Genomic DNA, 16,430 nt, shown 5'->3' with positions numbered 1-16,430 from the left:
TTTTGTGAGCCACTGTCACATCCCTATATGATATGCTTGCTCCAGTTGTTTGGGTGGCCGTCCGATGCCTGTGGTATTAAGAGTTACAACGGCGCTGCAATGGTATACTCAAGATGAGATTTATTTGCCTTGACAGAGCAGCTAGATCTCTACAGTATGCGCCATCAAGAGTTTCCCTGATGGTTATAGTCTGTTGTGCACTGCACATACTGGCACTACAGAGACGGGATTGCCTATTGGGGGAGGATTTACGGGAGACAGGCTGTTCCTCTGATGAAAAGTTAGAGGAAGTGGAGCCTGATGCTGAGCAGCCGCATGTGCAAGAGCATCTCAGGGAGGGTCTTAATGGCCGTGAGACACAAAAAGCTCTTACCCTGAGAAGATTTCAATAGATGAGTCTCCCCATTTATATCATCCTAGCGACAGTGTGTCATTCTTCAAGCTCCTACATCACATGAAATCCTTTTCATCACCTTGAACAACTTCAAACATCCAAACCGTGTCAGCCATTTGATTGCACGATAGAATGGGCTAGATTAACACTGACACCCTCAAAAAGGACCCTCGCTATACGTCCACACACACACACTGAATAAACTATTGAGGCTTTGCAAGATGCTGAAACAAGATATCATTTATGAACACAGAAAGTTATGAACATGTGCAGATAGCACTAATTAGAAATACACTCGTGCAGCCAAGCGTGACTACTGTGGGGTTTTCCAGAACCTATTCCGGGTGCTGTGGAGTGGTACTGCATCCTCACTACCAGCTCTGGTGGAGACTAGGCTGCTGACCCTTATGCCCCCATGTATGCAATGACTTTGGTGGTCACCCTGAGGTCACAAGGGCCCCGACGTGGTGGGAGTCTCCTGCACAGTGTCAGGAGGCTCATCTGTCGACATGGCACTCGAAGATATCTGTGCCAATGGCTGAGGGGCAGAGAAGAGGCTGACTCCATCAGAAGCGCCCTGATAGGTGCCCTCGATGGTGTCAGCTGCTACTCACCCTCCACTGTGAGGTCTCATTGGCCCTGGCTGCTTTCCCGGATGTGATTCCAAGCTCTTTGTGCCCACCACCAAGGTATGTAAAATCCAGCCCATAGATTTCCATGAATTTCCATTGCAGTCTTCCCCAAAATTTCAAATTATATTCCTCAACCTGTTTATATGGCAATTTCTCAAATTTGTACACCTACATGATGATTCCAAAACTGTGGACTATAAATAATATCAAAGAACATAATTTAATCTAGCCCATTCTATCATAATGATTATCAACTGTGTAAATTGTGCATAAAATTATCGAGTAACTGTTGCAGGAACACAGAGTATGACATCATGTGAACCATATGACACATTATAATGTACATTTCACCTATTACATATCCTGTGAAAAGCGTAGAACAATGAGAATGTACAATCAGTACATCATATTCTTCTTTGTCATATAAAATAAATCTGTAATTATAAATGCAGAATTTTTATTCATACTAATGCACAATATTCATTTTCGGAAGTTAATTGTGGGTTAGGGGAGTGGGGTAGGTGCACAAGGCTGAGTGCTTGCCTAGGGCTCCTAATACTCTTGCACCAGCCCTGACTGGCAATAATGGATTGGTAATGATGTGTGCTGAATATGGTGCTCTAAGTGGGATTAATGTATGCAAACCACAGCAAATATACACATATGTATGCACACATGTAAGTGCAAAACACACACAGGCATGTAAATATACATACGCACAGATATATACATATAAAAAGCTCCAATCAGATATAACTGGAACTCTGCAGGAGACCTGTTTAAGCACCAATCTGATGAGTCCAGAGTGCCTCTCCCCCACCCACCACCAGGCTCCACTGAGATTCTGGGTGAGATTTCCACCCCTCCACTGTTTTGCTGCCGGTATCCAGATTTTTACCTCAAGTAACAGGCAAATATTACCAGTTCTACAAGCTCATTTGGTGGCACGTTTGCCCCTGAGTCACAAGGCCGCGGGTTCAAGTCCCACCAGATCTGAACTCCAATACTGAGGGAGTGCTGCACTACCAGAGGTGCTGTCTTTGAGATGAGATGTTAAACCGAGGTCCCATCTGCCCTCTCAAGTAGATGTAAAAGATCCCAGTGCGCTGTCTTGCAGAAGAGCAGGAGAGTCCTGGCCAATATTTATCCCTTTCTTCCTTTCCCTTTCAGCTTTTCCCATGTTACATGGGGTTGCCACAGGGCTGGTTGATCTCCCCCCTCATGTTACCATTGGGCTGAATAATACAAGGTGTTGGGGGGAGGGGGGGTGGATGGCGCACCAGCCCACTCCCCGCCCCGCCAAGAAGCAATGTTGGCATGGGGCTGACATGCTGCGGCAGGCTTAACATGGCCAGGTGGGACTTCCGCCCCTCACTGGGGAGGAAGCCCCGCCTTCTGGAGCTGCTGGCCAATCGGATTGGCAGCTCCAACAGCCCTGGTAGCGCCAGGAGCGTGTTAGTAGCCACTCCCGGGACTGCGAGGAGAAGCTGAAGGGCAGAATCGTACGGTGCCGTTGGCGGCGGGCATCATGGTGAGCGGGCGGTGGTGGGGGTGGGGGGGGTTAGAATTCGGTGTGAGGGGCAGGAATCGGCTTCACAACGGGTTCATCCCGATGGCACCTGCCAGGGCGGAACGCCAATGCCACTAGAGGCCAGGGAGAACCTGACTTGCATCCTGGTAACGGGTCGCAAAGTAAGGGAGTTTGGCGGGAAAACACGCCGGCCCAGAACACATCTGGACAAGTGTGACGTGTGGAGATCGGGACTTACCTTTAGGCCCTTGCTTAGATCACGGACATCTGAGGAGCGGAAGGTGCTGGAGCCCTACAGCTACTGGACCCTGGAGGAACACGTGCATTGCACGCTGGGTGGATCCTCACGGACATGGCTCCACCATGAAGAAGCTTTTGGAAGCTGGGAGACCTCTGTCGATGCTTCAGGCCTGCTTCGCAATATCATGGTCTTGGATATGGGCCGCTACGGAGGATCGCGGGGGCAAGGATGTTCTAGGCGTGAGTGGGAGAGGAAGGGGTACCGGGGGGTGGGGGTGCAGGGAGGTTGGGGGTGCCGGTACGAAGGTGTCGAGGGGCTGAGATTGGGAGGGGAAAGTAGGGTGTTGGCGGGGAGGGGGAGGTGGAGGAAGGACTACGGGTGGAGTAGAGTGTAACGGGGGAGAATGTTCCAAGGGGTGAGGTAGGTGTAAGGGGGGGAAGAAGGTCTAAGGGAGAGGGTTCAGTGGGGGAAGGTGTCTGGGGGGAGGAGGGAGATCGGAGGGTGGAAGGTGTCTTGGGGGAGGAGGGAGTTCGGAAGGGGGGAAGGTGTCCAGGTGGAGGAGGGAGTAAGGGGGTGGTTGTCCAGGTGAATGTTCAAGGGAGGGGTCTGTGGAGTCAATGGCTGCCTCCTGGGGAGTGCACTGAGGATGGACGTGGTAGGGGGTGAGTGTGAGAGGGAGCCGGTAGGGAGGGAGGGTGAGGGTGGATCAGTAATGGTGAAGGGATGGTGAGGCTGGTTGGTGGGGTCTTGGAGGCAGACACAGCCCTGGGGGTGGGAAGGAGGAGGTCAGGGGTGTCGATGTGGATGGGGGTGGGATTCTCGTAAAGGCTAGGGAATGTGCTCGTTCACCTGAACATTCTGGAATGACAAGAGCTCAGGTTGGTAGGTGACGATGGGGGGGTGGAAGGTGATGCCGGGGGGTGGTTTACAGTGATGGGGGAAAGGACATGAGTGACTGTGGAAGGGGAAAGGATGGGGGAACTGATCTAAAACTTGACAACTACTATTTCGCAGAAATCGAAAGTGAGCGGAGCCTCATGTTGGACGGGCACAGGTGCAGCATGGGAGTGTGGTCGGTGGTTGGGCACAGGTGCAGCATGGGAGTGTGGTCAGTGGGTGGGCGGAGGTGCAGCATGGGAGTGTGGTCAGTGGGTGGGTGGAGGTGCAGCATGGGAGTGTGGTCAGTGGGTGGGTGGAGATGCAGCATGGGAGTGTGGTCAGTGGGTGGGCACAGGTGCAGCATGGGAGTGTGGTCAGTGGGTGGGCAGAGGTGCAGCATGGGAGTGTGGTCAGTGGGTGGGCAGAGGTGCAGCATGGGAGTGTGGTCAGTGGATGGGCACAGGTGCAGCATGGGAGTGTGGTCAGTGGGTGGGCGGAGGTGCAGCATGGGAGTGTGGTCAGTGGGTGGGCGGAGGTGCAGCATGGGAGTGTGGTCAGTGGGTGGACACAGGTGCAGCATGGGAGTGTGGTCAGTGGATGGGCACAGGTGCAGCATGGGAGTGTGGTCAGTGGGTGGGCACAGGTGCAGCATGGGAGTGTGGTCAGTGGGTGGGCACAGGTGCAGCATGGGAGTGTGGTCAGTGGGTGGGCAGAGGTGCAGCATGGGAGTATGGTCAGTGGGTGGGCACAGGTGCAGCATGGGAGTGTGGTCAGTGGGTGGGCACAGGTGCAGCATGGGAGTGTGGTCAGTGGGTGGGCGGAGATGCAGCATGGGAGTGTGGTCAGTGGGTGGGCACAGGTACAGCATGGGAGTGTGGTCAGTGGGTGGGCACAGGTGCAGCATGGGAGTGTGGTCAGTGGGTGGGCAGAGGTGCAGCATGGGAGTGTGGTCAGTGGGTGGGCACAGGTGCAGCATGGGAGTGTGGTCAGTGGGTGGGCACAGGTGCAGCATGGGAGTGTGGTCAGTGGGTGGGCACAGGTGCAGCATGGGAGTGTGGTCAGTGGGTGGGTGGAGATGCAGCATGGGAGTGTGGTCAGTGGGTGGGCACAGGTGCAGCATGGGAGTGTGGTCAGTGGGTGGGCAGAGGTGCAGCATGGGAGTGTGGTCAGTGGGTGGGCGGAGGTGCAGCATGGGAGTGTGGTCAGTGGGTGGGCGGAGGTGCAGCATGCGAGTGTGGTCAGTGGGTGGGCGGAGGTGCAGCATGGGAGTGTGGTCAGTGGGTGGGCACAGGTGCAGCATGGGAGTGTGGTCAGTGGGTGGGTGGAGATGCAGCATGGGAGTGTGGTCAGTGGGTGGGCACAGGTGCAGCATGGGAGTGTGGTCAGTGGGTGGGCACAGGTGCAGCATGGGAGTGTGGTCAGTGGGTGGGCGGAGGTGCAGCATGGGAGTGTGGTCAGTGGGTGGGCACAGGTGCAGCATGGGAGTGTGGTCAGTGGGTGGGCGGAGGTGCAGCATGGGAGTGTGGTCAGTGGGTGGGCACAGGTGCAGCATGGGAGTGTGGTCAGTGGGTGGGTGGAGGTGCAGCATGGGAGTGTGGTCAGTGGGTGGGCGGAGATGCAGCATGGGAGTGTGGTCAGTGGGTGGGCGGAGGTGCAGCATGGGAGTGTGGTCAGTGGGTGTGTGGAGGTGCAGGTCAGGCTGAGATAGACAACTGAAAGGGAAGCCCAGCAGGCAGCACTGAAAATGCTCAGGACAGTGAGCTCAGTGGGATGGAGGAAGGATCCGTGTGCATGGGAGAGTGCTTGCATGAGGCTCCATGCTTGCTTTGCCTGTCCTTCTGTGTTCCAGCTGCTCCCTCTGCGGTGACAGAGGACGAGGTTGAGAGGCTCACAGGCAAAGGGGACTCGGAGGGAGAGGACAGCTTCCTAGATTCCTGAGTGGATGACCCAGGGGTGTCCAGCTGCCGCTTCTCCTCCCTTTGGGTGCCCGGGGGCCCCAGCCTGACTCCTTGAGGGGAAGGAGCACCTGGAGGGACGTTGAGGTGCCCCGTTTCCCTCTTGCGTTGCCATTGCAGGAACTCACCCATGGATCCTGCGATGGAGTGCAGGTCTGTGCACATATTCATGTTCTGCTAGACCAGGGTCTCCATGGGGTCTGCCACCCTCCCCATGGAGACTTCCTTACACGTACATGTGGGCATCATTTCATCAGAGAGCAGGTGGAAAGTCTCCTCTGACTTGCATGCCCCTCTTTTGAGGGCTTCCAACAGCTCTGTGTGATGTTCCCCCATCTTCTGCTGACTCTCCAGGATGAGTATGAAGGCCAAACCCAGAGGCTCTTCATCTGACTCGGGCCTCACAGATGCCTCTTCCCCAGCAACCCTCCGAGTGCCGGGGAGCTCGGCTGAACCTGCCTCTTCCTGCTGTAGACACGTGTCCGTGCAGTGACCACCAGATTGTGATCCTGAGCCTGCTCTAGATCTGGATCCCACCGAGGTGAGTGTCTCTGCGCTGGTGGAGGGTGTGGGTAAGCGCTGTGACGGGTCTTCCAGGCTGCTTATTTCCCAGCTTTTCAATGGATGAGGTGCCCTCTTCACTAGAGGTGAAGACGTGGATGGAGCTGAGGGACTGGCTGGCTGAGGGTATCGGTAACTTGGCAGAGCTCCCTGTGAACCAAAGTAGAGATGGTTCGTGCAAGGCAGCAGAGTCAAAAGCAGGAGAGAGAATATTCTCAGTTGCATTGGGAGAGGGATGATCTAGTGCAGGATCCTCACTTGGGTGTTCGCCGCTGACCTCACCATCACCGCAGGCATAGTCCACATCATCACCAGTCAGCACAATGGCACACTCCTCAAAGTGAGCGAGGGCCCTAATATGGGCCACTCCACCCCTGGCCTGGGACCTCCCTGCTGTTGTGAGCCAACTTCTCCTGCATGGAAACAGATGGAGAGAGTGTGAGCAGGACACATGGCGCTGTGTGGAATGCTTGTGTGGTGAGCGGAGCCATGGACAGGATGAGGCCATGAGCTCGAGTGGATATGAGCCTGATGGAGATGTGAGGGTGTGTGTGAGAGTTAGTGGTGTTGTCCCTTGAGGTGTGAGATCCCTGTGGATGTGTGATGGGTTTGTGAGTGTGTGAGTTGAGAGTGATGAGGTTGATGTCTTACCCTGGCGGAACAGATGAGACCATTCATCCTCTTCCTGCACTGGGTAGCTGACCCCCCTCTGTTCCCTCTTGGCGCTGACCGCCGCTGCCACCACCCCCCAGGCTGGATTGGTGGCTTCGGTGGACCTCCTGCGGCCAGAGTGGGGGTAGTGGACATCACAGCGGCCTTCCACTGTGTCCAGCAGGCGCATCACTAAATCTGGGGGCTGCCGTCTTCTTTGCTTTCGGGGACATCTGTCGCCTGGAGCTGTCCTGGTCTGAGGACATGAAGTAGGCTGCGCTCTGGTGCACTTTAAACATGGCGCCTGGAGCGAGGAAGCGCTGAGGTCACAGCGTGATGGACAAACCCGAGCCCACCCACCAGCGATCCGGAGTGTTTCCGCTGGATGTATTATCACTGAGGCAGGATGCGCCGGGAATGGGAGGAAATGACCTGAAATCCAGTCACTGTGGCCAGTGAATAAAACGTCTCTTCTCACACCCGCTACCGCACTTGGGGAGGGGGGTGGGGGTTGAATTTAAGGCTGCAGAGGGTAGGAAGCAAGGCGAACTTCCATCTTAGGCAGGCCACCCCAATCCACAAAGGGCAGCACCCCCCTTCCTTCCCACCCTTTGAAGGTTGTATTTAAAGGTCCAGCTGCTCACTCCCGCCCAGCTGCCCGTGCCGAAATTCTAACAGTGCGGGCAGCATATTGTCAGGGTCCTTAGGCTCGGTGACCAGCCTAACTGAGCCTTGATTACCTCATTAAATCGGGCAGGCTGCCAGTTTCGATACCTACCCACCCCTTGTATCATAGGGGGGTGGAGCTCGGGGGTGGGTGGGTGGGAAGGTGGCGGGGTGGGCACCCGCCTTATGTTACATGGCAACCCCTCCCCCCCCCCCCCGCCTTGCCGGATAAACGCCCGGCGAGGGGGGGGCATGTAAAATGCAACCTTTTTGTTTTTGGGGGTTTGGCGTGTGGTTTACAGCCAGCTGCTCTTCCTACCCCTAACCCTCCCCATTTACCTGGGCCTGGGGACCAGCATCCGATACAGAATCACCGAATGGTTACAGTGCAGGAGGAGGCCATTCGGCCCATTGTGTGTGCACTGGCTCTCTGGCTTCCCTGCGCCAGTGGCAGGGTTGACCAATATTTATCCCCTGGACAACAAATTTTAAAACAATATCAAGCTGGTGTTTGTGGGAGTTTGCTACACACAATTTGCTCTACAACAGTCACTGCGCTTCGGAAGTGTTTTATTTTTTTTGCATGTTCAGCGCTTTGGGGCATCCTGAGGTAGTGAAAGGCGCTATTTAAATGCACGCCTTCCTTTTAACATGGGCTAATGGGTCTGCAGTGAAAATAGCCGCTGTGGTAAAGTTGTTATTGTTATTTTACCACTGGCTTCGTGTGCCCTCAATGCTGACCTTCTGAAAAAATCCAGCTCGCACCAGCTTTGAACTTCGGCTGTTGTCTGGATGCCGTTGCGTGTGATCACTCACGTCCCCAAGCATGAAAACGCTTTGCTTTATGCTGTTTCGTGTTCAACAGCTTCACACTAGCATTGCCTCATCATTTAGCTGATAACTTTGTTGAAGCTGAGAGCCCTTTGCCAACCAGTAACTGGATATAATCTGTTGATGGCAGAATTGGCTAATCAAGCGTTGCTATCATTCTCACAAAACTACAAAGGCTTCTTTCATTTGTCATTATGCCAGCAGACTCTAAATAAGTTACTTCATCCCACTGTATATTCTATCACTCTGGATCTTGTACAAATCTCATTGAGTGACTGTGCTCGCAGTTCAGTGGGAGACATCAGCAGGCATTTCACAATCTGAGGCTTTGCAACTGCTGGGTACCCTAAATAGATTCCTCCTGATTACAGTGCTGTGCTCCAAATAAATTGTCATGAAAAAAGTCTGCAAGTTATTATTGCCCAAATGTTACACACAGCGGAGCCTAACGTAAAATATCCTGATGGTGCAGCACCAATTCCTCATGAAACCAATGTCCAGAGCCTTTTGTAGCAAACTATCAAGTAGAACAATCCTCAGATAGCCCAGGATTGTATTTATTTATCAAGCAACGTATGTTTGTGTCGCTGTGGATCCATCTGACAGGATTGTGCTGCATTCCTTATTTAAAGCCACATGTTCTTGTTTCTTTTCCTGGCAGGGAGATTAGCATGATGTCTCCCTCTTAGGTGCCAAGAACAACTTGCATTCATATAGCGTGTTTAACATGATAAAACGCGCCCAGGCACTTCACAGAAGCATCACCAAATAAAACTTGACACCGAGCCACACGGGGACATTAAGACAAGTCGTGAGTTTTAAGGGGTGGTTTAAAGGAGGAGAATGAGGCATGGAGGGAGGGGATTCCGGAGTTTAGGGACTGGACGCCCGAGGGCACCGTCACTGGCAGGGGGTGCAGAGGAGATCAGCAGATGGGCGGCTCGCATAAGTTGTGGCTTTCTCCATTCCAGGTATTAACTTGTTGCTGCAATGAGCTGGCAGGAAACATTCTCTGTTCATTGCACTGATTCGATTTGTATCTTGGAGCTCAGCTGTCATGGTGTGTAACCATTACTCTGAGCAAGGCTTTCATTATGACAGACAATGGAACAGTCGATGGATTGTGCACGGCTGTGAAATATCGCCATGAAATTGAAATGGATGGATCTGGTCTGTGAGCGCCAGGGGCTTTGTCCTAATCAGCTGTCCACTGTCCTTTATTGGCACACCTCTCTCATATCCAGCGAGATACTCTGCAGGAAAGAGGACTTAAACGCTGATTAGAATCGAGCCTCGACTCTCAGATGATGCAAGCAGGGAAGGAGATCTTTGTAACACGTCAGCAAATGAAACTCTGAAGCTAAAAGTAAATAAAAGTCAGCTTGAATGGGAATTTTCTCTGCAAAGACCCCTGGGACAAAGTGGATGTTTAATATTGCAGGAAAGTTGTGTTTCATAATCAGCAAAAGGGCTCTTTTTTTAAATATTTCCCTGTGAGAAATTCATTATTCAGGCCAGATGGTTCCAGATTTGATCACTGATCTATGCTGAATGAGCTGATCTCAGCAGCTCTTACAGTTGGCCTTATCATCTCTGGGCTAAGTAGAGGGAATATCAACCAGAGTTTCTGCTCCTGATCAGTGTCCCGTGTGTGTGTGTGTGTGTGTGGATCTTGGAGGCGATCCAGGATCTAAGCCCAGCTATGATGCTCTGTATGGTCAACTATTGTTAAAGCTCACAAAGGGCCAGTGACCACATGGGCAACTTGGAAAAAAGACAGATGGGTCACCTTGCACGTACCTGACCATCCAGGACACACAAGCAAGATGATGGGTGTAGCTGTTCTCAAATGCTCCCGGTAACTCTCAGTGCCATTCTCTTGTTGTGGGAGGTGCCTAGATGGGTCAAATATCCACAAGAGGTTATCGAAAGGTCACACAAATATATTGCTGCAGGATAAAGGAAGTGAAGCCCAGGCACTTCCCCAGAGGAAGGAAGGGTTTTTACTGGCAAAGGCCTTAATTTTTCCTGTAACGCTACTAGGCTATTTTTTTCATTGACCTCCACTCAATAAAGTCACTTGACACCCACACAAGTAAACTGGGGAGACAGCGGCAGGATTAATGATCCACTTCCCACTTTGACCGTGGTCGTCCATCGCGATAAAAAGGCATTGAAAAAAATCCCTCATCTGCACATCACTTGTTTTGTTTCGTGTATTTCAAATCATCCTCTTGACTGGAGTTGTATTCTCAGCAGAACAGGGTTCCCACTGTTTGTGTTTGCATGGAAATCATTAGGAGAGGAGCAATTTTAAAACAAAATGTGCTTTCTTAGTTTTGCCACTTGGTCAGATATTGGTTCCCTCCTGTTTTGTTGTTGGAGATATCAGACAAGGCTGAATATTGCCACCAAAACAATTTTCCACTATTGAAAAACCCAGGGGCAGGATTTTACATCCCATGGACAGGTGGGCGGGCGTCCGGCCCGATTGGTCATAAACGAGTGCGCGATGACGCCGGGCCAGTGTCCCGATGTCATCGCGCACTTGCGCAATATTTCGGTCGGCGGGCACACGCGAAAGTCGGCCGTGCGCCCACCGACACTTAAGAGGCTTATTAAGGTCCTTATTCAATTAATTAAAAGCAACATTTTGCTGCCCGTCCAACCTTCTGGTTGGCGGGCGGGCGGGCAGGCGAATCAGCCAGGCAGCCTTTGGGCAGGATGAGGTTTCCAACAGTAATGGGGAAAAAAAGTAACATTTCTAGACATCATTTTTAATATGCTCATGTTCATGCTCATGTGACTGAGTCATACGTGGGGACATGTTTCTCTCATTTTTAAAATCTTTATTTCTCTTTGTACAAATCTTAGCTCCGTGAGGCAGCTCCATGAGGCAGCTCCATGAGGCAACTCCATGAGGCAGCTCCACGAGGCAGCTCCACGAGGCAGCTCCACGAGGCAGCTCCACGAGGCAGCTCCATGAGGCAGCTCCATGAGGCAGTTCCATGAGGCAACTCCATGAGGCAGCTCCCTGTCTTCGGGGAGCTTTCGATGCTCGCTCCCCCGCGCATGCGCAGGCTTTGCACTCGCCCTCCTCTCATGGGGTTGTTCGCTGATGATCGCACAATGTTCAGCACCATCCGCGATTCCTCAGATACTGAAGCAGTCCATGTCCAAATGCAGCAAGACCTGGACAATATCCAGGCTTGGGCTGGCAAGTGGCAAATAACATTCACACCCCACAAATGCCAGGCGATGACCATCTCCAATAAGAGAGAACCTAACCATTGCCCCTTGACGTTCAATGACATTACCATCACTGAATCCCCCACCATCAACAGCCTGGGGCTTACCATTGACCATAAAGTGAACTGAACTAGCCATATAAATACAAGTGGCTACAAGAGCAGGTCAGAGGCTGGGAATTCTGTGACGAATAACCCACCTCCTGACCCACCAACGCCTGTCCACCATCTACAAGGCACAAGTCAGGAGTGTGATGGAATACTCCCCACTTGGCCTGGATGAGTGCAGCTCCCACAACACTCAAGAAGCTCGACACCATCCATGACAAACCAGCCCGCTTGATTGGCAACTCATCCACAAACATTCACTCCCTCCATCAGTGACGCACATTAGCAGCAGTGTGTACCATCTACAAGATGTACTGCAGGAATTCACCAAGGCTCCTTAGACAGCACCTTGAAACCCACGACCACTACCATCTAGAAGGACAAGAGCAGCAGATAGATGGGAACACCACCACCTGGAAGCTCCCCTCCAAGTCACTTACCATCCTGGCTTGGAAATATATCGCCGTTCCTTCACTGTCGCTGGGTCAAAATCCTGGAACTCCCTTCCTAACAGCACTGTGGGTGTACCTACACCACATGGACTGCAGCGGTTCAAGAAGGCAGCTCACCATCACCTTCTCAAAGGCAATTAGGGATGGGCAATAAATGCTGGTCCAGCCAGTGAATCCCACATCCTGTGAATGAATATAATTTTTAAAATGACTGCAGCGAAATGAGCTTAAATGTATTCCTGGCTTCAAAAATAACTTTTCTGCTAATCCAATACTATACTGTACTAATAAAGAACTCAGTGTCATAGCTGCTTTTTTAACTTATAACTTACAGCAAAAGGCAAATTCATGACTGAATGCATCTAGACCAGAGTTTATAACCAGGTGCTTGATTTCTCATTTCTGTTTTTTCGTGGCTATGTCCCTATAATCAGTCCAATTGACGTTTTATATTGATCAAGTAATAGAACAACCAGCAGCTAGACTGGAAGGATTCCAAATCTTATGTCCAAGATACCTTTTTTAAATTATTTTTATGTGAATGGACAGAGTGAATATCTCCAGGAATTGCAGCACCAGCTGTTAACTAAAGATCTTGCTAGTTTCATTATTCAAAGGCTGGCCTCCAACATTTAAAGTTGGACGGGCTGAATAGATACGAATAGCAAGTTTAAAACATTGAGAATGGATTGAATAATCAAGCTGTGTGAGGGATATTCCTGTCTTGATGAGCCTGGCCATTATACCACTCTCCCCTCTTTTAAGGTCCTCCTTAGAAGCCTACTTCTTCGACCAAACTTTTGGTAACCCGTTCAAATATTTTCTTATGTGACTGGGTGTCAAATTTTGTTTGATAATGCTCTTGTGAAAGGAAAGTGCCTTTATGCCACTATCAGCACCTTCTTTAGTCTTTAGCGCTACCATTAACACTCTGCTTGCCCTGTGCTCATGACATCTTTGTCAAATTTCTCCTTAACTCCCACCTAGCCCTGACCTTCTATTTTGCTCACTCTTCTCCACCCCCTCTTAAACAGTATAAAATCCGTCACATTTCTACTTCTCTTTAGCTCTGAAGGAGAGTCATACGGACTCGAAACGTCAATTCTGTTCCTCTCTCCACAGATGCTGCCAGGCCTGCTGAGGTTTTCCAGCATTTTCTGTTTTTAGTTCAGATCTCCAGTATCCGCAGCATTTTCCTTTTATCTCCTATGAAAGGCCCTGGGGTGGTTTTTGCCAAATTGAAGGTGCAAGTTGGAGCACTCAAGATTACTCACCTTTCCACAGAATTCGTGTAGTCACTAGGAAACCATGACAAGTTTATTCATTCAAGAATATAGGAAAAGTGCAAATCAAGGCAAGTGTTCTCGATGAAAGTGAATGATAATGGATTCCTTCGGGACCAGTTGATGATACATTAGTGAAGCAGCCAGTTAAAGAGATGGGGCAGAGCCTGTTGGAGCTCTAATGACCTACTTCAGAGCAAGAGAGCGCAGGTTTGATCAGTAAACAGCTGGGAGTTCATCACTCCCAGGGACTATTACAACAGCAACAATTATTTGCCATTGACGTTGAGTTTAATTTCGAAGCAGTTCCACAGTACGTCAGCTAATGTATTTTATTTTTCAGCTGTGACGCTTTGAACTGAGAAAAACTTTCTAAGAAGGTCAAAACAAAAGGTCATTCGTGGAACAATTTCATTTGAACTGTAGAACGTTTTTGAAGAAAGTGACTTATGAGGGTGGAACCTTATTTCTTCAATAACTTCATGGAGCTTCATGTAAAACTTTTGCAACTTTTGATAAATCTGACAAGTTTGCTAAAGTTACTTGTCTGGATCTTTATTTTACCAGATGGGTTACCCATTGGTGAACTCACGTGGTCCTCCTCACTCGCTGTGGTAGCAGTGTCTTTTTCCGGTCTCTTCACCTTCATCTTCCTCATGCTCGCCTGCCTTTGCTGCAAGAAAGGAGACATTGGGTTTAAGGTAAGAGCTACAGAAGGAAATGGGATAAATTAATTGCTGCTTTTATCTGTTCCCCATTTAACTTCTATTGTGCATTCAAGCAAAACTGAGAAAGGTCGGTACACTATGTGGTCCTGAAACTGATTTAAGTACATTATTTGGACAAAGTGAACCTGTCTGCCTAAAGAGTTTAATGATGGATCTAATTGATAATTTCAAGCTTACTACAGTACGAATGACTGAGTGTTTGTAGATGCAAATATACAGAGAAGTATTTGCAGGCACAGGTATACTGAGGAATATTTGCAGGTTGAGGTACACTGAGGAGTCTTTGCAGGTAGAGGTATACTGAGGAATGTTTGCAGGTTGAGGTACACTGAGGAATGTTTACAGGTAGAGGTATACTGAGGAATGTTTGCAGGTAGAGGTATATTGAGGAATGTTTGCAGGTAGAGGTATACTGAGGAATGTTCGCAGGTTGAGGTATATTGAGGAATGTTTGCAGGTAGAGGTATACTGAGGAATGTTCGCAGGTTGAGGTATATTGAGGAATGTTTGCAGGTAGAGGTATATTGAGGAATGTTTGCAGGTTGAGGTATACTGAGGAATGTTTGCAGGTAGAGGTATACTGAGGAATGTTTGCAGGTTGAGGTATACTGAGGAATGTTTGCAGGTTGAGGTATACTGAGGAATGTTTGCAGGTAGAGGTATACTGAGGAATGTTTGCAGGTTGAAGTATACTGAGGAATGTTTGCAGGTAGAGGTATATTGAGGAATGTTTGCAGGTTGAGGTATATTGAGGAATGTTTGCAGGTTGAGGTATATTGAGGAATGTTTGCAGGTTGAGGTATACTGAGGAATGTTTGCAGGTTGAGGTATACTGAGGAATGTTTGCAGGTAGAGGTATACTGAGGAATGTTTGCAGGTTGAAGTATACTGAGGAATGTTTGCAGGTAGAGGTATATTGAGGAATGTTTGCAGGTAGAGGTATATTGAGGAATGTTTGCAGGTTGAGGTATATTGAGGAATGTTTGCAGGTTGAGGTATACTGAGGAATGTTTGCAGGTAGAGGTATACTGAGGAATGTTTGCAGGTAGAGGTATACTGAGGAATGTTTGCAGGTAGAGATATATTGAGGAATGTTTGCAGGTTGAGGTATATTGAGGAATGTTTGCAGGTAGAGGTATACTGAGGAATGTTTGCAGGTAGAGGTATACTGAGGAATGTTTGCAGGTTGAGGTATACTGAGGAATGTTTGCAGGTTGAGGTATACTGAGGAATGTTTGCAGGCACATGTATACTGAAGGGTGTTTGCAGGTACAGTGTACTGAGGAGTGTTTGCAGGTACAGGCATACTGAGGAACGTTTGTAGGTACAGTTATACTGACAAATATTTTTAGGTACAGGCATACGGAAGAGTTTTTGCAGGGACAGTTATACTGAGAAATGTTAGCAGGTGCAGTGTACTGAAAAGTGTTTGCAGGTACAGGTACAGTTATACTGAGAAATGTTAGCAGGCACAGTGTACCGATAAGTCTTTGCGGGTGCAGTGTATAGAGAAGTGTTTGCAGGCACAGATGTACCGAGGAGTGTTTGCAGGTGCCGACTTGACCCATTTACACTTCCTTTTTGTGCTGACAACCTGTGCCAAAGACTGTCAATAAGTTGCCCATTTTACAAATTATTCTTTAGTGAGTTTTCAGTCATACAAAAGGTCCTAAAGGGGAGATGCCAGGGAAAGAGCTGAATTTTACCTGAGGGAGGCAGACAGGTGGAGTCTGATGTACTTCCTGATGACTGACTTGGACCAGCACTAGGAGAAGCATATGAGCAGCTTGACTTTTTTTACTGGCTCGTGGGATGTGGGCGTCACCCGGCTCGGCCAGCGTTTATTGCCCATCCCTCATTGCCATTGAGAACTGAGTGGCCTGCTAGGCTATCTCAGAGTCAACCACATTGCTGTGGGTCTGGAGTCACATGTAGGCCAGACCAGGTAAGGACAGCAGATTTCCTTCCCTAAAGGGCATTACTGAACCAGATGGGTTTTTTTTTTTCATGACAATCCACAATGGTTTCATGGTCATCATTAGACTTCTAAGTCCAGATTTTTTTTCAAATTGAATTTAGATTTCACCATTTACCGTGGTGGGATTCAAACCCGGGTCCCCAGAGCATTACCCTGACTCTCTGGATTACTAGTCCAGCGACAATACCACAATGCCACAGCCTTTCCCCACTACCTTTTGTTAGGCACTTGGATGAGGAAGAGAACCCCATAGTATATGAGGTTACCTCGAAGTGGAAATGGAGCAGAAAAA

The 16,430-nt window shown here is 49.8% G+C and overlaps 1 protein-coding gene across 9 annotated transcripts in view; it reads left to right on the top strand.

Annotated features, from left to right (window-relative positions):
- aatkb (apoptosis-associated tyrosine kinase b) overlaps window positions 1-16,430 on the top strand; it is a 302,389-nt gene that overhangs the window by 207,090 nt on the left and 78,869 nt on the right. For all 9 annotated transcript variants that reach the window (XR_013580640.1, XM_078571176.1, XM_078571183.1 and 6 more), the window contains one exon: window positions 14,000-14,133. Coding sequence is in view for 7 of the 9 variants with exons in the window: in XM_078571176.1 (XP_078427302.1) it covers window positions 14,000-14,133 (134 nt within the window). In the remaining 2 variants the exon portion in view is untranslated. The remainder of the gene's footprint in view (window positions 1-13,999; window positions 14,134-16,430) is intronic.

Source organism: Cetorhinus maximus, chromosome 24 (genome assembly GCF_964194155.1).
Source record: "Cetorhinus maximus chromosome 24, sCetMax3.hap1.1, whole genome shotgun sequence".
Classification (NCBI taxonomy): Eukaryota; Metazoa; Chordata; class Chondrichthyes; order Lamniformes; family Cetorhinidae; genus Cetorhinus; species Cetorhinus maximus.
Note: the sequence above shows the minus strand (reverse complement) of the source record. Positions and strands in the feature narration are given on the sequence as shown.